Source organism: Pseudopodoces humilis, chromosome 7, assembly GCF_049639895.1.
Source record: "Pseudopodoces humilis isolate 2021_Gansu_Grassland_sample_001 chromosome 7, ASM4963989v1, whole genome shotgun sequence".
Classification (NCBI taxonomy): Eukaryota; Metazoa; Chordata; class Aves; order Passeriformes; family Paridae; genus Pseudopodoces; species Pseudopodoces humilis.
In genome coordinates, this window is record NC_142206.1 from 15,716,474 (window position 1) to 15,742,059 (window position 25,586).

At 40.7% G+C, this 25,586-nt stretch overlaps 2 protein-coding genes across 6 annotated transcripts in view; one reads left to right on the forward strand and one right to left on the reverse strand.

Annotated features, from left to right (window-relative positions):
- KCNQ1 (potassium voltage-gated channel subfamily Q member 1) overlaps positions 1-416 on the reverse strand; it is a 331,796-nt gene extending 331,380 nt beyond the window's left edge. For all 5 annotated transcript variants that reach the window (XM_088058080.1, XM_005522331.3, XM_088058081.1 and 2 more), the window contains exon 1: positions 8-416. In XM_088058080.1, coding sequence (XP_087914206.1) covers positions 8-405 — 398 coding nt within the window. In that variant the 5' untranslated portion in view covers positions 406-416. The remainder of the gene's footprint in view (positions 1-7) is intronic.
- A 22,061-nt stretch (positions 417-22,477) lies between these two features.
- TRPM5 (transient receptor potential cation channel subfamily M member 5) overlaps positions 22,478-25,586 on the forward strand; it is a 35,241-nt gene continuing 32,132 nt past the window's right edge. Inside the window, exons 1-3 of the mRNA XM_005522332.2 lie at positions 22,478-22,594; positions 23,548-23,728; positions 24,931-25,097. Coding sequence (XP_005522389.2) covers positions 22,478-22,594; positions 23,548-23,728; positions 24,931-25,097 — 465 coding nt within the window. The remainder of the gene's footprint in view (positions 22,595-23,547; positions 23,729-24,930; positions 25,098-25,586) is intronic.

A 25,586-nucleotide genomic window follows, 5' to 3' on the forward strand; every position in this document is an offset into this window, starting at 1 on the left:
TACTCACACGGTGAAATGGTACACGAAGCACTTCCATCCCGTGGGCCGTTCCAAGAAGTTGTAAACCCTGCCCTGGACGCTGCTGCGGCTCAGCAGGGGCTTGCGGAGGCTGTAGATGGAGACGCGGGGGTCCAGGCTGACGGGGGGCCGCGGGCAGTCGGCGCTCACCACCACCACCTCGCTCCGCAGCCGCGGTGCCCGCTCCCGCTCCCGCTCGGGGCCGCATCCCGGGGGCGCCTGCCCGCCCTGCGCGGCCCCGAGCGGGGCGTAGTGGGCGTTCGGGGCGCTCTCGGCCAGCTCCAGCGCCGCCGCCTTCTTGCCGGGCGTCATGCTGCCTCTCCTGGGCAGCGACAGCCGGCCCAGGCTGCGGCTCTTGGGCTCGCCCGGCGGGGAGCTGGAGGACATGGCTGTGCCCCGGGAGCTGCGGGCAGCGCCGGGCCCCCCGTCCCGCCACCGACACCGCTGGCCCGGCCCCCGAGGGGCGGCTCCGCCGGGAAAGGTGCGGGGAAGCGGGGGCGGGCCCGGCGCTGTCCCGGGGCGGTGCCCGCTCGCCCTGGCCGGCACCGGCGGCAGCCCCGGGAGGCGCCTGGACCATTTCTCCGTGCCGTGCTCTGAAGTGTCACTGTCCTCATTGCTGCCCTTCGCCTGTATCACCCGTGCCCTGTCACCGCTATGGCTGCGGGGAGGTGGTCTCTCACCTGGGTGAGGAGCTGCCAGGGCAGAGACAGGGAGCAGCCTTCCGGCAACACAGGAGCCCAGCAGACCTTCCTGCCTTCCCAGGCACTCCGGTGATTCCCAGAACTGTGGCATTGGGTGGCTTGAGATTCTGGGCTACAGCCCCTTACTTCAGATTTAGGACCTTCAAAACCTTCTGGACCTGCTGCTCCTCACTCCTTTTTGCAGAATTTCAGCACCTGGGAGCAGCAGAGCTCTGCCAGAGTCGGAATCCTCCTGGAGGCTCTTTATAAAATGAGGAACAGGAGCTATGAGCCCAAACCACAGGTCTTGCAGTTCTTTGTGATATTGTAACCAAAAGGCGTGAATAGCTGTAGAACAGGGAAAACTAGAACACAGCAAACACAGTCCTGCAGAACTGTATCCTCTACAATTTGGGTCTCTCACCAGCAGCTATTTTGGTTTTTGTGGAAAGCTGCATATGTTTGGCCATGGAGAACAGGTCATTCTGAGGGCCTGGATAACTTTCCCGTGTGGTGGAGTTAGTTAGACTACTGTAAGTGTGGTGTGAATCGATTTGCCATGGCCTTTTGCACCAATTAGTTAGTTAACAATTTCTACTCCCAGAGTGAAGGGGAAGGTGCTCTTTGATCTGGACTGACAGGTTTTTTTCTTTCAACTCAAAATAGAACAGCACTAGTAAGAGCTATGTTGAGTTCATGGTTGATACTGGTACCCGGACAAGAATGTTACAGGAGATAAGGTGCTAAATAAAGTTAAACGAAAACAACCCTGCTAATTGCAGTTCCATTCAAATGTCAGGCTGCAGGAATTGTAGGGGAACCGGGCAAGATCCTCCACCAGTGTAAACAAGAAAGATGGGTGGGCTCTTGCACTGATTTACATCCGTGAGGGATCAGGCTCCGTCTTAGGAATACAGAAACAGAAGTGTTAAAATGAGACTTTGCAAAACTTGTTTCTAAACCAACAATGTCCTAACCAGGCTTTTCCCTCCTCCATTAGAGCATGAAGAATAAACTAGCTTAACAAAAAACAGCATTTCAAAGGAAGATTTTCCCTTCCTCAAAATAGAGCCTGGTTTGTCTATTTTGAGAAACTGTTCTTTCTTGAAACAAGTCTGTGAGAAAAATGGCTAATGGAAGAAAGAATGTCATTGCTACCCTTGAAGGCTCACTGTTTGAAGGCCAGCATGATAAAGTCTCGATATTAAAGTTAACAAATGTGTTTCTTTATATAAGTGTTCCACTTTGGTTTATAGACCAACATAACATTGTCTGGGTTATACAGAGCCTTATCCTGGAGCCAGCTGCAAAATATAACATACAGAGTTCAGCCAAACTAGATGCTATGTGTTTATACGTAAATGATGTTGTTCTTTGTAAGACATTTCAAAATCTTTAAAAAATATTGTGGCATGATGTTGTTATTTGTTCATTGATTAACAAAACAGTGAACAGAAACTTCACTCTAAACCTAGGAAAATGGAATTTCTGTATTACTTATGCAGTTTCCTTACGACAGAAAAGTTAGGGAGTATTATAGACTTACATGGCTAAACCAGGAAGAAAATTGGTAAGATCTAAATTTGATCTTCAGTGTTCTGTGAGAAACTGTTCCAAAGAATCAAAGTTTGTTTCAATAATTTTTTTTATTGCAAAACAAAAAAAAGTCTCAAATATATTCCACAGCCTTATATATTGAGTTGTTTTTCAGGACAGAAATGTTTTCATGAGGTTGGAATAAGGTTGGAATGCCAATGTTGGCTAAATCTTCCAATGAATCATCACAAATAAAGGACTGTTAAAGTATTTAAAAATAGTATGTAGGTAATATCTAAAGACCTTTTCCCAGAGTCCAGGAATTAATAAAAATCAAGATTGTAAATGTATTACTGGTAAATTATAACATTTATGTTGCAAAAATCACATTGTTAGGTGATTGACAACTAGTTCAAGGTACTGAATGGTAAAACATGTCTGGCACAAGTGAAAGTAAGAGCATACTTAAGTACAAGTGTCAAATAAATGATTACTTAGTGATGAGAATCCAGGGTATCATTATCTTTAATGTATATTAAGTTACCAAAATCGTATATTAATTTGCAACATTTTCAAGATGCATATTTTAACGTGGTAGTGGAAGTTCCCATTTTTTCCCTTCTTAAGTAGCCATGTCTTGACCTTAATCATGTTTATTTTACAAAACAACATCGTTATGTAAGCGGAAGAAGAGAAAAAAAGAGAGAGTGGTGTATACATGAAAGAATTAAAAATGGGAAGAGAAGGGAGATGAGTGTTCAAATATATTTATGGAGCTGGATATCTAGGCTTCTATCTAGGCTTCTTCTATAGTGAAGAGGGTAGGAAGACACGTTGAATAAAGAGGATGTGGGTTTTAAATATTAAGGTGAAGCTACTATGCTGAATTGTTCCTTAGAATAGATAATATTAGTAGATCTACTAATAGATCCATACTTCAATAGATAAAATTAGTATATCTACTATATTAGTAGATAATAATCTACTTTGAGTATTTACAGAACTGCAGCAAAATGAGCAACACAGCATATCTTAATTCACAGTGTGCAAGAACTCTTTAAAATCTTTGTGTCTTTAAGAGGACTATGATTCTGAACATGAGATATCATAAGTCACTATAATATGATGATAATTCAGTGAAGCTGATGGCAAAGCTCCCAATTCTAGAAATTTAATTGGAGCAAGACAAGAAAATTATTAGTTAAAGGCTTTTGTGTGCTACAGTAGATCAAAAATATTTGTACCATCCTGGCCGTCTGTTTCTGTTATTCTGTACCAAGTTATGATCAATATTATGCCTGCAGCATTAGATAGGCTCATGACATGCTGTATTTTCACTTTGTGCCTGCCAAAGTACCATGCAAGATCACACTGCTAAATCACTGATTAATGTTTACAAGCAGGAATTACTGCAGCCAGTTAGAGACACCTTGATCTTTTGCCTGATTGCTTCCCTGTGGAAGCTAAGACTCAAACAAACAGTTTGTATCTGAATGTTCTCTGTCTTCTGAAAGCGTTTAGCACTTACTGTTGCAATTACAGGTTGCACCAGTTCTCCTCTGGCATGGAAATCCTGTTGTTTGCTGTTAGATTACTTTGTGGGATGGTTTTTGTTTAAAATAGGTTTGGAGGGTTTTTTTGAATACCACTTCCATTTCTGCCCAGCTACAATAGGGGACACATTAAATAACAGTTTTCAAGGAGAGGAGAGTTGTGTTGTCTCCATTTTTGAACTCCTTTTCTTGTATTAGAGTAAATATTGGGTTGTGTTCCACTTCCTGGAGAATCCACATTTGAATTGAGTGAGTAGATCATTATAAAAATACAGTCAATGATGTAGGTATATGTCACTCAGTACTGAACTAAGAATAAACTCCTAGATTGTTTATATACTTTCATATACCAAGGTATGACAAAAACTTTTGAAATATTCTCTATCAATTAAAAAATTCTGCTCAGATTTGTCTTTGCTTTTAAAAACATTCCTATTAAAAGCTACAAAACAACTAAATACTTAGACCTCAGACAAAAAGAACAGCTTGAAAACACAACAATAACATGTTAGACAAATAAACCTCAGCTTTAAGATTCAAAACAAAAGCAAGGGGAAAGAGACACAAGGGTTTGCTTCACTTTCTAAATCCTGGGAAGACTACGGCTTAGCCAATTCAGTAGGGAGGTGGGGAGATATATGTATATTTTAATTCATTCATCAAATTTCAGTTAAGAACAATTTTCTGAGTACATGTAGGCATTTTCCATTGGACACCTTGATAATCTCATTTATCATTATTTTTAATTAACCCAAATCTATTCATACACAAGTTGTATGCTTTTATGCAAATTAACTCCAGGTTTTAAATTTAGGCAAAATCTTTGTTTCAGGCTCTTGAATACCTGTATTCAAGATTCTCTGAATCCCATGTGTAAATCCAGCAGGTTTTCCCTGTTGGCAGGCACTGCTAGTCAAACCACTTGGCACACCAGCAGAAACTTAAGATACAGAGAGTGTATTCAAAACTGGAGTACATCCCAAAACACTAACCATCAGCTTTTCATAAGTCGGAGATCACATTAATGAATCACCTCCTCAGCAGACTAATCACTGTCAAAAAGACACACTTTCAACAGGTGTTCATGCAGTCTGCTTTTCTGTCAGTCACTTTCAAGACAAATGGAGCAGACAGAAACGAGCTGACAGTATTCTGTCCAGAAAGTTTAAAGTGTCCTTTAATTCCCTCCCTTCTTTCCTTCTGGGTTATTTTTACCAGTGGATGCAGTCTGCTCAGGAATCTGGGCAGCAGAGAGAAGCAGCCCTGCAGAAGATAGCGAGTGGCACGCACCAGATATCTGGTGTATGGAGGCCACGCAGTCCTGCTGACATCCCTGATTAGCATTATCTGTTTGAATGCTAGCCGAGTGCGTGCTTATGGCTACATTTAAATTATGTGTTTACATTGTTTCATAGGATTTTAAAGCATATTGATGCCTTTCTGAGAAAGAATGTTACTGTCCACCAATGTTCAGCCTTGAAGTCCTAAAGTAAAGAAAGACTCAGAATATATTTAGGCTTAGGCCTCACAAGCAATTTTGCAAATTTGTTTTCAAACACATTGGGAACTCTGAGCCATTGATCTCTACCCTCTGGATGCAGCTATCCAGACAACTCTTTATTCACCTCACAGTCTACCCATTGAATCAACCTCCAATTTAGAGGGAAGAATGTTGGGAAATCAGAAATCCAGATAAATTACATTCAGAAATCAAGATAAATGACATTCCTTCATGTCAAATGATATCCCTGTAAACCTTGCCTTGTCCACTGTCATAGGCATTCCATCACGGAAGGCCATCAGGTTGATCAGGCAGCACTATCCCTGGCTGGTCAAATCACCTCCCTGTTCTCCATGTGCCTTAGCAGAACTTTTATGAGGATCTGTTCCAGGATCTTCCCAAGCACAAAGGTGAGGAAAACAGGTCCTCCCAGGGTCTTTCTTTCTACCCTTTTTAAAGAGGGGTGCATATTTCCCTTTTTCCAGCCACATGACAATTCACCTGACAGCCAGGACTACTCCAGAGAGGGGCTTGGCAACTGTGTCTGCCGATTCCCTCAGGACTCTGGGATGCATCTCATCAGCTCCTGTGGACTTATGTACATTCAGGTTCCTCAGGTGGTCCTTAGTCTAGGTTTATTCAGGTTATCTAACCTGATCTTTATTACAGTGGGAGGGACTTTGCTCCCCCAGACCCCATCCTGCTGTCCATCCACTCTAGAGCTGTCAGAAGAGAGGTGGCCATTAAAGACTGAGGGAAAAACCTTGGCAGACTCTTCATTTTTCTTGTTAAGGAACACTAATTTATACAAAAGGCTAGTACAGCCAACTGGAATTTTGGTTTGCATCAATAAAGATAAATATTTTATACAATGTCAGCCTCTTCTATTTGCTATCTGACTGACCAAAATCTTCCATGTGAGAGTCTGAAGAATTCAGGCCCTAAGTGTTTACTTGTTTAGGAACAGGACTTCAGGGCAGAGCCCTTGAAGGGCTCATGGGCATTGAGGAAAAAAAAAGAAAGCGGTGCTAGAATAGTAACTGAGCCTCTTTGGTGCATCATAGCTTGTAAACGTCCCTCTCAATGTGTTCTTCCTTCCACCAATCTACTTGCAATCTTCAACAAAGTGGCAGTAGGAAAAATAAAAATGTAGAACTTGTGGAAGTCCTATAAAACTAAGAGGGAGATCTTGCTCCAGACACACACGTAGACCTGTGCATGGGAAACTGTCACACTATGTTAGGAATGGCAGAGCACGGCACAGACTTTCTTCTGGGCTGTACAAGAGAGCAAGTTTTATTATTCCAGATCTTCTTTTATAGGCAGGTCCGAGACGGTCTGGAAAGGTAAAACTCTCATTGGTCATTAAACTAACACATCACCATCATTGGTCAGCTGGGTACATCACCCCTTGACCTTCTCTTGCAGGAAAGCAACAAGGCAACAAACAAAACCTGCAAGGTCGTATTCTATCTCCAAGGACTGTTTTGATTCCTCCTTACGATTTCCCAGGCCACACTTCCCAGGCCAGTCTGAGAAAGTTATGTGACTTGGTTTCCCACTGACACTGTGCTCCCTGCCTGCTTTCTCGCATTCAGCATCCATAGGTAACCTCTCCAGTCTGTTTCAGCAGCTGCCCGTGGTGTCCTGTCCTCCTGAGCTCTTTAATGTAGTTAATTTTCCAGCAATTTTTGTAACTGAGAAGGATTCTTTTAGGATTCTCCAAAAGACAAAAGTAAAGAGGCTGACAACGTCCTACAACATTCATTTTCATCATTATGTCAGATGTAGTATTTCAGTTTCAGGAGCACATGAGACTCAGCGGGCGTTTGCTCGCTCACACGATGCCACACAGGATTCAAAGTGCACATTCACACAGGCCAGCATGTCTGAGGGCAGAGTGACTAACAGCATTCTCCAAATGAAGAGATTGTTACATCATTTTCTTGCATCAAAAGCAAATTCTCCTCCTCACATTAGCCACAAACCTTCTCTTTGTTAGGTTAAAATCAGTACCAAATAACATCGCTGAGTAAGCGCCAAATAAATTAACTGAAATTCTGAAATACTCCCCAAATTTTTGCCCCATGGTTGCTGATGGAGAGGACTATTCTTAATGAAAGGGTGTTCTGGTATTTTAGGAAGCATTTCACTCTTAGTGGCTGAGAAAGAAATCACCAGCTATCGCCAAATCTCTTCCTGGTCCAGGAACACTTCCTGCCTGTGACGGCGTTAATCTGTAACATATAATATCCTACTTCACGTGTAAGGAATGGCATGGGACAGATAATCATTCTTCTTCAGCAGGACCCACTTGGCAACCCACTTTTGATGTCAAACATCGTCAGCCTGACAGTTAAGCCTGTGGTTGAGTGTCCTTTAATTGCAGGTAGTTCACGGGAAAACTTCAGTGGGAGGTAATACTTGTGCAATGCAAGGAATTTAACGCTACCTCTGTGGGAGAATCAAAGGTTTTTCAAACAATAATACATAAAGAAGCTTTCTAATACCTAAAAAAAACCCCAACCACACAACAAAGAGTAATAGAAAAAGTATTAGCAATGTCTCCTCCCCTCCCACTACACCTTTTCTTACACAAGTAACCTCTCAAGGCAAACAAATTGGAAACTATAAAACTCAGTGGGTAGACCACAGGAGACCTGTGCAACAATCAACTCTGCCAAACTGGAATTTCAGGTTGCTTTCATCTCACAAAATAAGAATTTTCATTTCACTAGGACCATTCTAATAGGTAAAGCTAAACAATGCAATGTAATTTAAAGTCTCGCAAAAATTCTTTTAACCATAATTGCAATTTAATGCCAAATTCTTGAGACATGCATGACCTTTTTCTAATTGGGTTAACTGCAATTCTTATCTCAGTGTCTTCATCTCCAGTGTCTCAAAAGAACAGTTGCCCAGCAGGATTGTGTGTTTTATGGTGCAAATGTTAAAAGCTGAAGCTTGCTGAGCTTGCGGAGACCCAAAATTTTGTGCATGAACACCTCAGCTCCCTTTGTATTTTTGAGGAAGTGAAAAAGGGAACATTAGAGCACCCTCATCATCTCCCTGATTGATGGCTAATTACAAACCCAGTGACCCAGGCGTAGCATAACTACTTTTTAGAGACCATTTGCGTGCATGGCAAGGCACTAACAGATGTTAATTGAGCTATTAAACTGCTGTTAAAATTTGACATCACTTGAGGGCTCTGCTGAAGTACCACTCAGTGGGAAAATGAGGTTACTGATTATAGGCTGTCTGCACCACATCCAAATCACACTCTTCTCAGAAACTCTGGAATGAGAATAACTGCATTTGCTTTGTACTGCCCAAAAGAACAATCCATAACCTTGGTGGTAAATGACAGGCCTCTTCAAAGCAGGTGCGCTAACCTCACTGAGTCAGTGAAGAGGAAAAAACGCACCAAAGTCATATTCTACCAGCAGAAAAGTTGCTTTATCTTGATAAAAATTTAAAATATAATTAGTCATGTTTGCTATTATTTCAGACCTCATGATAAGCTAACGCTTCGGTCTGCGAAGCTTTTTTGTTTTTCTTTAAAGGCACCTAATACTTCAAATGTTTTTGTGTAGTCTGTTTTTATATATTCTATTCCTGGAGGTCCCTCTAGTGGCTAAAGTGTCAAGTTTATCTGGTCTGGCTTAAAAGGCTACAGTTGTTTTGCCTCGTTTTCTTTGGCAGCTATTTCTCGTAATAGACATAAAGATTTTACTAACGCTTGTAATTCCTCCTACTAAATACATTTAAAATTAAATTAAAATATTTTTCACATTACAAAAAAAGGAAGAATAGTTGGACTAACTTGATACATTATCCATATTTGAATAATAGGAAGCTGGCAAAGAGAGGATCAAATTCCTGTGACTACATTGAATTTAAGAAAGTATTTTCAGTCCCCCATCAAAGAAGAAAGTTCCAGCCTCTAACCTCGGACTTGAATGACCAGAGTTGAGCACCCAGTTCTCCCACGGACTTCCTGTGTGCCTTCTGGTGTGTCATTGTTTTAATCTGTGTCCATCAGGCTGTCAGTTTGTAAATGGGATAATAGCACCGTCCCCCTTTGTAGCCGTGATGATAAATGTGGTTGCAGGTTAAGCACTTGGATTTGCTGGGGGAGAAGGGAAGTAGGAACAGTCATTATAAAGGTAGGGACGGTTTGGAACACTGCACAAAAGTTCTGGCATGCAGAGGGAATGAAGAACACTGGAATTCTTAATCAAGACATCGCAGTTTGAATGGAAACACAAACTTGAATGAATGCTTTGGCTGATGCTGTATGTCATACAGAGATTCTTTCTTGCATTTGCTCTTGGTGAAACTTCCCCACGTGAGCAGACTTGGCAAGGGACACCACCTGGCTTATCAGCTACATAGTAAAACACTTCAGTGTCACTGAAAACCCTGATTTTTTAAGTTACAGACCAGCCATTGCACACAAACCCCCCCAAATACAGCCCATCACCACATCAGTGTCTGGTTTGAATAATCAGAGGGGGAGAAATGAAAGCATCTGCTGAGGATGCAAAATCTCAAATTTTATGTTAGAAGACACTTCAATGCAATGAATATTCCAGTGAAAGTTCCACCCCATAAGCTAGAGGAATGTTAGTAATAATTCATTTCACATACACTGGCAGGGTGAGCAAGGCAGTGGAAAGAGCTGAATAAACAATGTTATCAATTTGCAGGTGCATTTAGCAGCATACAAAATTTTTAATCTCAGGCATCTGTAAGAAAATAATCAATCACAAATCTTCATACATAAGCATTATTTCCCTCTTAGCAGATTGGCATTAAGGCTGGAAGGCTACCAGGAAGGGAAATAGATGTACAGGTGTGTTAATGGGTCAGATTCTCCCAGAAAAGATACAAAGATTCTCCAGAAAAGTTAATGGAACTATCTAGGGAATGGGTTAATAACAAACACACCTGCTGTGAGCAAAAGGGAGAACATGCAAATAAAAGCTAACCTGACAGAATCCTGGTGTTTAAATAGTGCTTAGAAAGATAAAAACATGCAGGATTTTAAAAGAGACACTTGCAGAGAAATAGCCCAGGAAGGACTGAGATGGTCTTAATTAGGATCTGATACAGTTCAGCTTCAGACCCAGTATTGCTCATTAACTGTAGATTTAACTGAGCAAACCACTCACGTCTGAATAGGAGGGAAACTTCTGCTTGTGCTGTGACTTTCACAGTCCCAGCACCTCCTGCTTTCTGACAAACCATTACTCAAGCCTGGACAAAAATAGCCACTAACTTCAACACTTTCTGAGAACATTTCTTGGTTGAAGTCCTGCTTCATTTCAGGGTTTTATACTTCAAGCAACTGTCACTGCTGTAATAAAGATCAAAGACTTTTTATGACTGTTGTGGAAATGTGGAATTTAACACAATCATATTCCTAGAAATATAAACATTAACAGAAACATGGATAGTTAAAAAATACTGACATATAGATGTACAAAGGAAAATTTTAAGCAATTCAGAATTATTACATAGGTCATTGTGTGAGAACCAAAATCTTCTGTTCTCTTGAACAGATAGAGTTTGGATATCTCACTGGTTTATGTAATTTTATAGTCTAATCAAAGGCATATATCAGAGATACATTTTCCAAACGTTTTGAAAACAAAAGCACAAAGGAATGCACACTTGCAGAAGAAAGGTGAATTTAAAGCCTATGAAAATAGCAAAATCTATTCTAAGGACAGAGAATATTAGAATATCAGAGCATATATCAGCTCATACAAGAAAACCCAAAGCCCCAGTACAAACAGACAGAAATCATACCACTTATTTTAATAGTGACAGACAAAAACATTTGAAGGAACACATTACTGTAATTATGAAAGAGTTGGGCATATCTTTGATTTCTTCAAAGTAGCTTTTATTCACAGCAGTCAACTGAGCTGCAGTAATTTATACCAAATGTGGTCTGTTATATATCAATAAAAGCCCACAGGCAAGTTACCTATGCATTGTGATGCAATTTTATACTCTAAATACAGAACAAATCCTTAAACAAATTCACTTTTAAGACTGAGATGCTGTGCACCAAAATTTGAATCTGCCAGTGAGGATAAGTGGACAGTTGCTGTGGAAACCTAATTCATTAAGAGAGCACCTTGACTACAAACCTGCACTTTGGGAAATTTGTTAAAGATTTCTGTAGCTTGGGAAAGCACATGACTTTTCTCAAAGGGAATGAAGGATTACTTACTGATGCATTTACGCAACATCCAAGTTATTGCAAAAATTTGGAAAGGTAATTCAGCAAATACATTCACAGTTAAGCCCACTCCTGCTTGTTTGCTTCTGATACCTCTATGCTCCTCTACTGCTGGAGAGAATTGAAAATTATTTGCATCTCCATCCATTTCACAGAGCTTATTTCCATTCCAACGAGCTGTTGATACCATTCTGCACTAGCAATGTTTACGTTCATTGTCATAGGGACCAGTGTGAGAAGTAAACGGGGAACATCTTGATCTTCCCAAACAGGAGAAGGGAGCAGCAGCAAATAAAAGCCACCTCAGTGCATCCCCAGCCCTGTGGATGGATGGCCATGCCTGTTGCAGAGGACAGCCAGCAGGTAGGATCACAAAATATTCTGTGTATGTTAAGAGATGCTTGTGATTCACCCAAGAAGGGGATCATCACTTAGTCCACATTTTCTTTCCTCTTTATAATTTTTCAGTAATCATCAGCAGCATGGGAACTGGGAACTGACAATGGTCAGATAAGAGATTTTAGGCTTCAGGCATTAGCTTCAGCCTGCGTGAAACCAAGTCACATAACTTTCTCAGACTGTCCTGAAAAGTGTGGCCTGGGAAATCACAAGGAGGAATCAAAACAGTCTTTGGAGAGGGAAAACAACCTTTGCAGGTGTTGTTTGTCATCTTGTTGTTTTCTTGCAAGAGAAGGTCAAGGGGTGGTGTACCCAACTGACCAATGATGATGATGTGTTGGTTTAACAACAAATGAGAGTTTTACCTTTCCTGACCTTCTTAGACCCATCTATAAAAGAAGATCGGGAACAATAAAACTTGCTCTCTTGTGCAACTCAGCTGCCGTTCCTAACACAGCACCACATAGCAGTATGCACAAATCATTGCCACTCTCTCTTCCCCATGAATAATGAAGTATATGTAAAACTTGAAGAATTTCTGTCAATAATTTCACAAGTTAGTTGTTGCTATCCTTGGTCCATGATCACTTTCAGCTGTGTTTTTTCAGTAATTTGGTTTCCTTAGATAAATGGTAGCTAACTTACTGTATTTGCCCTGCTATTCAATTAGATATCAGCAGCATTCCACTAGAGCACTCTACACTACTTAGACAACTTTTTAGCTTGTACCAGGAATAATCTTTATGGACTCAGGTATTTAGCTGAACCTTGCATGCTATTTTGGCCTGATATTAGCCGACTACAGAACTATTTTAGTTAGGCAGCCATCTACCACACAGCTCTTTCTGAGACAGCAAAGTCTCAGACACCTGACCACTGCTCTTCTGCACTGTGGTTTCCTTGGATCCTCCCACCAGCCCCACGATTTCAGGATGTGAATATGCACTAACAGCTTTTCTTTCTGCTACTCTGCCTTCTTCTTTCATGTATTTGCTGTTCTCATCCTCAGCCTTTGAAGACAATTCCCGACAGTATCTTGGGGTGCAGATGGTATCTTCTGGTTCTGTGTCTGCTCTAATATTTGCTTTTCTAATTTTTTCATGCAGTTTTTATTTTGTAAAGTGGCATTCAGAACAGTAGATTATCTAAATTCTGGATAAGAAAATAAAGGTAGAATAATCCCCCTTTACTTGATGGTTTCTGAGAAAAAAACAGTCAACTCTCTGTAAAGGTTCTATATTCAGGCAAGACCAGGAAACACAGCCAGAAATAAACCAGATAAACCACAGTTTGGCTAAATTTATTCTTCATTAACTCTTCATCTGGGAAAGCTTCTTCTTCCAGTGAATTTTGAAAACTAAAGTCAATAAATGATAAAGGTGAAAATCATCCAGCAACTTTATTTTGTTGGGTTTTTTTGTTCCAAGGGGCAGCTCAAGGGAACTGCTCATGTCAATAGAATTAGGTACATGCATTGTCAGAGTACTAAGTATATTATCTTCAAAATAAGCTTTTTAAGATCTTCACAAAAGTAAACAATATCTGGTAATTAGTACCACCCCAGATGAATATGTAACCTATTTCAGTTTTATATTTACTGTTATGCAGCTACTTATGTTTTAGTTTCATCAACATCGGAATAATAGTCAATGTGGAATAGGAAGCAGGATATTCATAGCAATGGTAGAAATTACACATTTCTATAGCTACTTCATAACATTGTATTAATTTGCATTAACTTTGCAAAATTCCATACAGTTGTAGTTTTTAGTTGTTTTATGAGAGGTGAAGCAAGTGAGAAAGTGACTTCTTAATTTTTTCTTAGCTTGTATTCTGTCATTAGCTAGAAGTTACATGTTTGTTCTTGTGGATTTTGCTTCTATTTTTTTTTTTGTTTGTTTGTTTGTTTTTGTTTGGTTTTTTTTTCGTTTAGCAGACACCCAAAGAGCAAATTGAGTGTGATTTGCTGCAGCACTACTATCCAGAAGAAAAAAGAGCAGACTTCCTTGTAGTGGGCAATAGGCATACACTTAAAATCTAGGGCTGGCAGGCATTCTATATGCAGGAACCTGAAATTTCTAGGGGGAAAAAAAAGATCAAAAAAATACATAACAGGCCATTCAGTGGGTCTGATTTCTAAAGGTGCACCCAGCCCAGTGAACTCAGGTGCTTAGGTCTAAGGTTTCCTGCAAATCACAGGCACATCCAAATGCAGCTTCAGTTCTGCAGTTAATGGAAAAGACAGAGGGAGATTTGTGTCTAATAAAGGAAAAACTTAGAACAGTTGATGAACCATTTTGCCAATACCATTTTTGCCCAATGTATTAAGTTCAGAGCTGTGTCTGCAGCTTTGTTATATTTAAGAGAAAAAAAAAACCTAAGTTATTTTCCTAAGGTTTTGAATTCTCATAGTATATTTTGTATACAGCTTATGCAAAAAGGCTCCTTGGTTTTGAATACACTTCCTCTACGAGCTCACAAAATTTTCCTGAAGCACTGAGCAAGCTGTTGTAAACGAGAGACCGTGAAAATATCCCCACAAGGAAACACAGCAAAGGGTTTTTTTTCCACTGTAAAAACTGTCCTTTTCCATAAAAGAACACATGTCTATGGGCATGAAATTGAAAAAAAAAATTACACAGATGACAAAGTGGAAAAGAAGTAAATATTATTTTAGCATAGTTTACAAACATTGGCATGATCTTAATGCTAGGAGTCAATTTTGTGAAGTCAGCTGTTAGCATGAGGAGAAACATTTGTGAACTTTTGCAGATTCTACAAGTATGATATATTAAGATCCTAACGAGCTGATCTGGATAAAACCACTCTAAGTTATTTCAAGTCTTTCCATTCCCCAAGTGGCAGTCCTTTTTGTTTTCCAATATTTTGCTTTTCAGTTGCATTTTTGTGTCTTTTGCTTTTAACAGCACTTATTTGCCCATGTTCATACATAATCCAGTTTCAACTAAAATTTTCAGTTATGCTTTTGTCTGCTTTGTCTGTCACATTGCCCTTCCTGAAGCACTTGTTTTGAATTGGAACCACCTCAAATTTCTTGTATTTTCTTTCAGTATGAACTATGGCTGTGGTTTCTCAACCCATTATTTCCAGGGAGTTGTGTAGCATGCTGTACACCACATCAGTGAACTGATTTTGCTGAAAAATGACCTGGCAAAAATGAGTTCTTTTCATGTGAACTCAGTCTGATTCACTGTGAGGCCACACAAGGAGTTGTGCTGGCACAGCTTCAAAGTAACGTGCCATGCTGTGGGAACAGAGCAGGGAAGGTCCAGGAGCATTTGAAGCCAGTGTCAACCTTCCCCCACACCCCATATACAACAGTGCTGTGCAAGCCCTGCCAATTCCTTTATTTTCATCGAACAGCCTTGCTATGTGTTGTCTCTCATCAGATCCATCTGCTCCTTACATTGTTTACTTCCCCCAAGTCTACATTTCCCTTTTATCACCTCTCCACCCTCCCAGGTTTTCTCCCCAGAATAAATCCACTTCTATGAAATTTGCTGGCTGACATCTATATGCAAATTTCTGCAGATTCACTAAAAGTACATTATTCAAATAGCCTCTGGTTCTCTCTACTTTGTTAAGCAAATTAAGACAGGAACAAAAAAGACCAAGTACCTATATTTGCACTAGCATTTTGCACATTCATTTGTTAAAGACTCGGTGCTAACCCTACCAAACCAAAGCACTACCCATTCTCCTGGAAAACAATGAGAAGACTCCTTCCAACAGTTGGTTACCTTCACATCCTCGTGTCCTGGCAGTTACAGGAAGGATCCAGTTCCAGAGCCATACCCTCAAAATGTTCAAACAAGGCCTACACTGCTTCAGTAACAAGACTCTCTTCCCGCACATCTATTCATAGCTTCCTTTTGTTGATGGGGATTTTTAAATAGTCTTTTCCCTCCTTCATTCAGTTGCTCTGATTTTTGACTATGCACAGACACGGTAAAGAGGAATTACTTGATAGAACATTCTTTAGCAACTGCTGTTCTAGAAAGGAAACTATCAACCCTGATGCTTTTAAAATCTTCTAGTGGGGCCAATTCACAAAAATATACCTGGAAACTTAACCCCCTTCTATTTTTCTAGGACACTTCCATGCTTCACTTCCCCCCACAATTTTAATTCAAGTTCCTGACTTCTTGTCTGGCCCCGTGTCTGCAAACTCATAAAAACTCTGGTTTCTGAATACATTCCCAAGGTTATCAGCCTGAACTAGCCACTCTGTCTCTGTCCTAGCCCAGCTATGGAGAAACCTTTCCATAGGTTATTTTTGCGTCCCTCCAGGTCTCATCTCTGGCAGTTAATGGCTTTCCTTAGCCCTCCTGTCTGAACATGAGAGAAGTGTAGCAGAGAACAATGCAAGTTGGACTTGTCTTGACAGTCGTGTTTCTTTTGTCCCCTTTGTTATTTGTGCCATTCTCAGAGATTTATTTGCTACAGGCAGGACAAAGCCCTGTGCAGGACAGCTGGCCATGGTTTCTGCTGGTGTGTTTTACTACCCCCAGTTCTTTGTGCTTTATTTAGCAAGTCCTTGGCAATCACAGCAGATGATTCTGCCTTGTCATTAGGCTGTGATGCAGAAAGGTTTTATGCATTCTTATCAGAATTTCAATGTGCTCATTCCTGACAAACATTTTCCAAAGCTGCAGCATAAATATAATTAAGATAATGTTTACAACTGCACCCAGATGTATGTACATCAGTTTCTCACACAGATATATATGCATTTATTTTCCATACCAAATACTTCTTTTTGTTTCACATTATATTTTTATATTCCGCCAACAATTATAGATATTTTTCCCTTTCTGGATTCTAATTAATGTCTTCTTATATCTCCCTTTCTCCACTGCATTTAACCCTGATTTAAGTACTGTTTTTGTTTCTTCACACTTAAATGTGCACACCAGTTAAAGTCCATCCAATTCACTTTTCAAACACACGCTGAAACTGAATATGAAATTTGCAGTCTTTACTGTGCCCTTCACTTCTCTGGTAGTCTTTATTCTGATCATCTGCATCAGCTTTTTTTCTCCATATTTAGTAAGTTTTAATTCAATTCAGCAATGAAAATGCAGCTACTATTTGAAGCAAATAATCCCATTACATTGTTGCTGGCATTGGCCCAGTAAACTCACAGAAGCAGTTTTCCTGGAGTGAATACTTGCAGTAAAGTCAGCAGGAGCATTTCCATTGGAAAAGTTACATAAGTGTACATGTATCTCCAGGATCAGAGCTGCAGTTGCATATCCAGCTCTTAGGCTTTAAGGTCAAGTTCTTTGGGTCACAACACAGAGATGCCACTGCAATCAGGAGCTGCTGTCTGGTTGCTTTCCTTGTTCCCTGCCCAGCAGAATAAGGGTTTCATTCTTTCCAAGGAAGTCTTTCTCAGAATGTGGTCACTACTGTACCCCTGCACAGCCCTGACACCATTCTTCCCTTGAGCCTGTTCCTCGCTGTCCTAACCACAAATACAAACGACAAATCTTTCCTATCATCCTTTTGCACTGGTAGACTAGTAAATTCTCTTTTTTCCTCTCTGCATTTTTCCCTGCTTTTGGTAGCACAATTCTAATTTGTCCAAGCTTTCCTTCTCTTTTAGCACAAGGTCTCTGCTGTTCTTATTGCTCTAGCTCCAACCTTCTCCATCTGGTCCGTAATTACCCTGAAACCTGGTACCCAAACCCAAAGATGATAAAGCTGCTCTGATGAACAGCTGAGTGACTTCACACAGGCTGTTTATGCTGTTCCAGGTGTCATTTCTCTCCTGCAAGAGCAGCAGAGCACTGCTCATATCTGCTCTGCCTGTAACCCTCAGATCCTTCCCTTTAGAGCTGCAGTTTAGCAAAAGGGATCTCGTTACTTGTGTTGGAAGCTGACTGTTCCTGCCCAAGTGAAATTCATGGTATTGGTTCCTCCAATTCACTTCAATTAGTGTGAGCCCTCTTTTTTTCTGACCAATAGTTGAGGCTTCTTCTGTGCTGGGATTGTTAGCTCAGCCTGCACTAGTAAGGATGTGGGAACTGGTGTAGTTCTCTTTTGCTCTACATGAAAGCATACTTGAGAGTTTATAAATCACTAAGTTTGCCTTATCTGCCACTGAAGCTAAGGGGAGGGGGTACTTTGTGACTGGTTTAACATCAACAATACTGCATTACTATATTTAATTATTTCACCTATATATTCAAATGTAGACCTTGAGTGGGTGAAGGAATCTGATGTGATTCAGAGTCAGGGTGTGTCTCAGCCTGCTGATCAGCGTTCAGGTATGAAGGAGAATTCTTAGTACTTCTCAGTCATGAGAGACTGCTGCACGCCTACTCTCTTAATGGAACCACTGCCCTTGAAGACAACAACTGAGGTCACACCATGCCTTGACTGGGATCTTTTCAAAAGACGTGTTCAAAAGCCCCAAATTTGACCTCTCTTCCTTTCATGGACACAGCCTAATCCTGGTTAAAATCTAAGGGAAGGGTGAAGCAGACCCAGATTCTTCTCACCCCTCTGGAGGTGAGCAATCTGTCCTGTGTTACCACACAAGGAAGCAGAGATGCACATTCACAGAGGAGTAGGTGGCAGTGACAATGGGTGGAAAGAGACAGTGGAAAGCTGGGGGATACAAGGAGAGAAGCTGTAGGAGAAAAGGCATGGCAGAGGGGGAGGAGAGGAAGCAGAGACAGGTGGGAGAAAATTCCAGAACGAAGGGAACAGGAATCAAAATGCTTCCCTGTGATTCTGATCTCAACACTTTTTCTGACTAAGTCCTTTAGGAAGGAATCTGTGCAAGGATTCTCCTTCTGGAGCTCCCTAGAGCCACCAAAACTTCCCCTTGAAGTGATTGCTGCCTGACAATTTCCTACATCCCAGAATTTTCGAGTGCTGAAATCAGAAGTTTGGACCATCCAAAAGGAAGGCATAAAGAAGCATTAGGACCTATGCTCCAGCATCACTAGTTTATACAGTGGTACAACTCTCACAACTCCCATTTATGAGGTTAAAGAAATAATGATTCATGAGACTGGCTGACACCTGGAATGATTTAACCATGCCATCCCTTATGTAAATGACATTGACTCACATTTCCAGATGTAGGTGGAACTGGCAATTGTCTTTTCCTCATAATTGTCTTAACTTGCTTCACTAGTTAGAAATAGTTTTCTAGGTTATATTTCAAATCTGGTAATCATTAGAGGTACATTCTTTCCACAGATGTTTGTATTTGTAGTCAATGGAACATCTAGGACAGAATTCAACCTACAAACTTAGATATGTAGCAGCAGCCTAGATAGAAATATATGTACTTAAGTCTGAACTAAAGTAAGATTGCTTGATGTATACACAAAATTTAAAATATGAATGCACGTGTTTCAGCAAACAAGATTTTTGTGAGGTTTTTTTTTGCCCTTACCCCTGAATTTTCTCAGACTTCTTACATTTAAGTAATCTTTTAATTAAATTTAATACAATGACATTCTCTTAGATAATGCAGGAGGAAAACCTTGAAATAACAGGATAAAATAAATGATGGAAGTTTCTAAAAAATTTAATCAAAACCAGTATACATAAAGGGAGAAAATTATGAAATATCATTCCCCATTGGTTTTCATCCAAAAAGTGGCTAGACTCTCCTCCTCTTTCTGGCAGCCTGTCTGTTCTTTCCCAAGGCACAGGCTTGTCCCAGACCCTTGCAATTAAACCACACTCTGTGACGTTCCAGGGACAGAAGCTGGCCAGGGCTGAGCTGGCTGCAGTGGTATGTCATGACTTCCACCACAGAGATCCGACCCAGTTACTGTGACCTGACACACTTGCAATCTAGTACAGCATCAAGTCTCAGAGCAGCAGGCCCTGAAAACACCAGAGACTCATGTGAAAGCTAAAACCAAGCCAAACAAGACTGAATTAAACACAGGAGAAAGACATTCTGAAAAACCATAATTATATCACATAGTTTGTTGATACATGCTTACTTTGCTTGTTAGAGGACTCTGGGTGAGATACCCACATGCTTTTTAAGAACAGAAGTGTTGACAATCCAGGAGGAAATGACAGGGCTGACTATCTCCTGCTCTGAGCTCACATCAGGGACAAAAGGCAATCCATGTGCTGATTGATGGGTGACGCTGCACTGCAGAGTAAAGTGGTGGCAAGGCGAGGTGCAGCCCCTGAGCAGATCTGCGCAATGTTTGGTGATTCTGCCCCTAAAAGGGAGAGGTCACACTGCAGAAGCTGAGACAGCTCACAGAGGGAGGTAAGGAAACATCAGATGTGCTTAGGAACCACATGTACACATTTTATGCACCAGGATTCTTCTGTTGATTTTGCAATGCTCATAATAAACCAGAATCACAGAACAAGGGACCATGGTGGGGCATCTGGTCCAGCCTCCCTGCTCAAGCAGGGTCATCCCAGAGCACATGGCACAGGATTGTGTCCAGATGGTTCTTGAATATCTCCACTGAGGGAGACTCCACACCCTCTCTGGACAATCTGTTCCAATGCTCGGTCACCCACACAGTGAAGAAGTTCTTCCTGATGTAACTGCCAGTGAACAGGTGTTTTCCTCACTTTCCAGCCTTATAAAAGCTTGTGAACAAAGCTGCTGCATCTTACCTATTTTTGTCTCCTACAATGTTTTTCACTACCACTGAATTCCTAAACTGAAAATAATGTGCTATTTCTCAAAAAAAACCCAACTAAATAAATTACCCAAATGCAAGAATGTTCCCTATAAATCTCAGCAGCCTAGTGTCTTTATTCCAAAAGGGAATTCACAGATAACTGGACTTAAAATGAACCACTTGAGGACAAATTAACCATTGGATTATTTTGTAAATTGCTGTGTATTTAAAGTTCATTGCTTGTGTGTAGCTATAAATAAATCTGTACTATCTAGGACAGTGATGAACAGTGACCACAGTGCCCTGGAAATTCAGTCCTGAATAGTTTTTTTCCAATCAAATCCTTTGTTCTGTCATCAAGTTCCAGATAGTGATTTCTACATAAATAAGTAAAAAGTAATGTGTTATTATTACTCTATCTGAACTATTTTTTTCCCAGAATATTCTTTCCAACACTCTTAGGAGATAAAGCTGCTTCTCCTGTGGAAAAGTGGACACAGACAAAAAGGTGGGCTTTACTGTGACTTCCACTATTGAAGATCCAAGAGAAGTTCTCTTAGGTAAGACTCTCACCAGAGAAGTCTGTTATCTCGGTGTTCACAGAAATCACTGCTCTCTCCAGAAGGGAGCAGCATGCAGGGGAGAATGAGAATGAGAATCTTTAAGTAAGCGATCTCTGACAGGAGTTTGGGGGTGGATACAGAAGTGTGACATAGCTGCAGGGGAAACAAATCATGAGAGGGTCCATAGCCACTCTTCAGAGGCAGGTCATAGGGAAAAAGGCCACTCGTAGGAAAAAACAATATTTTCACAGCAAACAGAGAAGAAGAGGTGAAAATACAGAGGCAGCTGTGGTGAAACAGCCGGGACACAGGCTCCCCAGAGACTTCCCAGCCCAAGGGAGCAGCTGCAGAGCTTGCTCCCTCTACTGGAGCATCCTAATAGACCCACACGAGACTCGCTCTTTTGAACCACTCTCAACCCCACAGCAAAGCTCTCAGACTAGAAAATAAAAATTAATGCAGTGTTGATTACCATTGCTGGCTTAGTGTCACGAGGATTTTTTTTAAAGACTGTGCAGTTCAACATGCAGCTGAATGCAGAGGGGAGAGAGCTACTTCATTGCTTTTGTTTTGAAAAGAATAGAAACAAAGCACACAAGTTCAAATCTGCATTTTTCAGATCATAATTCTGTCAGTTCAGTCGAACTGGAACATAGGAAAAGCAGTCAGACCTTTCCAGTGTCTCATGTAATGCAGAAGAGCAACTCTTGCTGTGTGACCTTTGCTCTAATACTTGTGCTCACAAATAAACAGCCTATTCCTGCAGGAAGCAGAGTAAACCTCTCCCAAAGCATCTCCAGACAAACACAACGTCACCACTTGGTTATTTAGCATTCATGCCAGGTAAGGTAGGTCAGAGCAGCATGAGGCACAGTGACAGCAAGAAACCATGACTCACACTCGCTGACACTGCTCCACTCTTGCTTGAAAGAGTTGGCAGCTGAAACTCCTCTTCTGTAGAATCAGAGTCACCTTTGGACTCTGAGATTGCAGGGTCTTGCACTTTTGCAACTCAGCTTTCTGTCTGCTGAATGAGAGTTCAGGAAGCCTTATTTCTTCATGCCTTTTGATACCTTAGGTTACATAGTGTTGGTGTGGAATCTGCCTTCTGTATACAGCATCTGACATTTGGTACAAAGACCTCCAATTTTAGCTAAACATTACAGGCATGATAGTAAAAAAAGGAAAACATTTGACTAAAAACTCATCTAGATATATTTTAATGGATTTTGTGGCCTCTTGGGTTTAAATGGCTTCTCACTTGCCAACTTTCATCCCAGTGAACATCCTGTTCCACTGGTGCTCAGTCACCTTATGGATTCAATGGAGGAAATGGAAACCAAGCTCTGCAGCAGTGACAAAGAGGAAGCTTTTAAAAGAGAATTACCATACTGCACAGGAGAAATAGACTTCACAGCTTCTGGGAAGAAACATGGACAGGTATGGGCACTGAGGAGTTGTAATCCTTTTACAGTATTGCTGTTGGTTCACTGTTACTCTCAGCAGGAAACAGTGAGGGTCAATGTGCCACAGAGTGAGGCACCACATTATACCCCAAGGAGGGACCATGCCTTCCTGAACATGAGTGTGGTCTAAACCATGGCCTTTTAATATTCAGAAATCGATCACTTGATTTGCAATTACATGATACAAATGCAGGTGATCACTTTTCCCTTTGAAAGAAAAATCAGCTATGTGCCCTGCTTCCTTAATTTTGTATCCTCTCCCTGGTTTAACCCACCAAAAATGAATCACTATGGATTTTCACATTTTAAACATATTTTTGAGCTGTTTCAAGGTCTTCATTAAAGTTCTCTCCCTGTTCTGCTGATATGCAGAGAGGGATGTATATATGGACTAACTCACCTCCTCAGTAGTCCCATGCACAAGTTAGTACTAGAGCAGAAGGAATTCCTAGGGATTCCTAAAATTTGCCTCAAGGTTTTGTTTCATCATAAAGTCTTAAGCAGAAAACCAAAATATATACAGAACTGGAAGAAGCACTAGATTCACCTAATGTGTCCTTGAAAAACAGATGTGAAATCAGGTAAATATTTCAGCCTTTGCAGAAACAAGAAACACCACAAAATTTGTTGGCTTTGCTAGGCTGCCATGAAACTGAAGGTAGATCAAGAGGAAGCTCTAAGGGAGAGCATGATTTGTCAGTCTGCAACACAGAACTAACCCATGGAGCTGACCCAATTAGTGAGATGGCAATTATACACAAGTCTGAATTAAATTAATTCAAGTATTTAGTTATCTCTTAAATCTTGCTCAAATAATTTTTTTTTTATATATCCAAGTTGATGATAATTTCCCTCTGCATTTACCATGAACAGACTACTGTATCTTTCTGTCCTGCTGTTATTCATTGGGTTTTTCTTGTGTTGAAGTTTATGAAGGTCCAGAGTACCATTCACCCTGGAATTATATTTGAAGTTATGCTCAACAAATGGAAGCTACCTGCTCCCAATTTGGTTATCTCTTTAGTAGGGGGAGAAGAAAATTTTCAGATGAAGCCTTGGCTACGGGACACCTTAAAGAAAGGATTTATAAAGGCAGCTGAAAGCACAGGTGAGTGCTTTAGTCTTTAAAGAAGGAATTTGTATTCCTGATGGATTCCCACCCCTAGCCCCCAGTGATCTGGTAATGACAGTGGGACTGCTCACACGATTATTTTTGAAAATTCAAGACTTTGCTGAATGTGACCTACATGTAAATACCTCTGCAAATGAAAGCAATTGTATTATAGCAGCAGAAATAAATTCTTTCAAAGCAAATTACTCTAGGTAACCATTTTGGTCATGTAAAATTACCTGACATTATTCCCTCAGAGGTGACACTAGGAAGATAGCATCAAAATGAGACCAGATACAATTGCCCCTCTTTTGTGCCATAACAAAATAATTCTGAGGAGAGCAGGGCAATTTGATTTCAACAAGAATGAATTTAGGTCAAAAGTAAGAATTTTTGCCTTCTCACCTAGAAAATACAGTGAGAATATAATTTCACAGTAAACTCTTGGTTTAACTTCACTGTTCCAGACAAGATTGTACCAGTTTTGCGTTTTGTAATGAGACAGCCCAGTACCAGAGCTGTTCTTGGTACTTTTGTGCCACACAGATAGAGAATATCTCCATCTGCCTTCTGTACTTCAGACTGGGCACCATCAAGAGTTTCTTTATGTTACATATTTGAAAAAGGCCAGCTTGCTGTTTACCTAGGGCTCCTTGTCACTGTAACAAGACTGCTGTAAATTCTATTATCCTGAAGAATTCACCCTCCACGCATCCACAAGAACAGGAGAAAACTCTAGCTTAGGCAGGTTATGCCTGAGCTCTTCTGCTAAGATGTGATTGCACAGGACTGTTTAAGCCTCCGTTCAAGTCAACAGCTTCCCTGACTCTGTCCCTTTCCTCTTCCTTGTAAAACACTCAGACCCTCCCGGAACAGGGATGTTTCTGCTCATATGTAGACAGCAAGTAACTCCAGAGTGGAAACAGCACATTAATATCACAGTAAAGATGGCAATGTTGCATCATGTGATATGTGAGGAGTGTTTGCTAGAGCTCATAATTTCTTCTTGTTTTCCTTATTAAAGTCTTATGTACTTGGCATGTTTTTTAGTTCTAAAAGTTATAGTCCATCAAGACCTGTCTTCACATTATCAATGTTAAAAAAACCCCTTAAATCCAGTACTGCAAGTAATGTTACTTACATACAAACACATTGCAATACAAAGAAATTACCTAACTGCTTTTTAAAAACAATTTCAGGTGCCTGGATTTTCACCAGTGCATTGCGTGTAGGAGTAACAAGATACTTAGTGCAAGCAGTCCGAGATCTTGCCCTGGCTAGTACCTCATCCACACTAAGCGTGGTTGCCATAGGAATAACTTCACTCAGGAAAATCCAGCACAGTGAAATTCTGGATAACACGAAGGTATTTTTCTCTTATTCTATTGTCCGCATATAAGCCGCACCCTTACAAAATTTGTAAGCAGCTGGCACAACAGCTTTCACAGAACTTTAAACAAAGAAACAAAAAGAAGTGGGGTTTATTATAGCTGTGTTTTGGGAGGAAACAGAAACAGAGCTCAAGGATTGTTGGATGAGTCTGTGTCCTCCATGCCCAGCGGGTGGCAGCATTAGACATTAACCCAGAGAGCAGCACAGGGCTGAATGTCAAGAAAATATCCTGGAATACGGGACTTTTCATGGATTTCTCCCTCGTCCACTTACTGCAGAAGCACTTACTCCTAGCTAGTACATAAATACTGCAAAAATCATATTTTATATGATGGGACACCAGACATAAATATTCCAGGACAAATTTTCCTTTAAGTGGCTTCAAGTTGCTACTGAATTGGTATTTAATACAAAAAACTTGCTCAATACAACAGGTCAGAAATACCAGCTATGCAGGACTTCA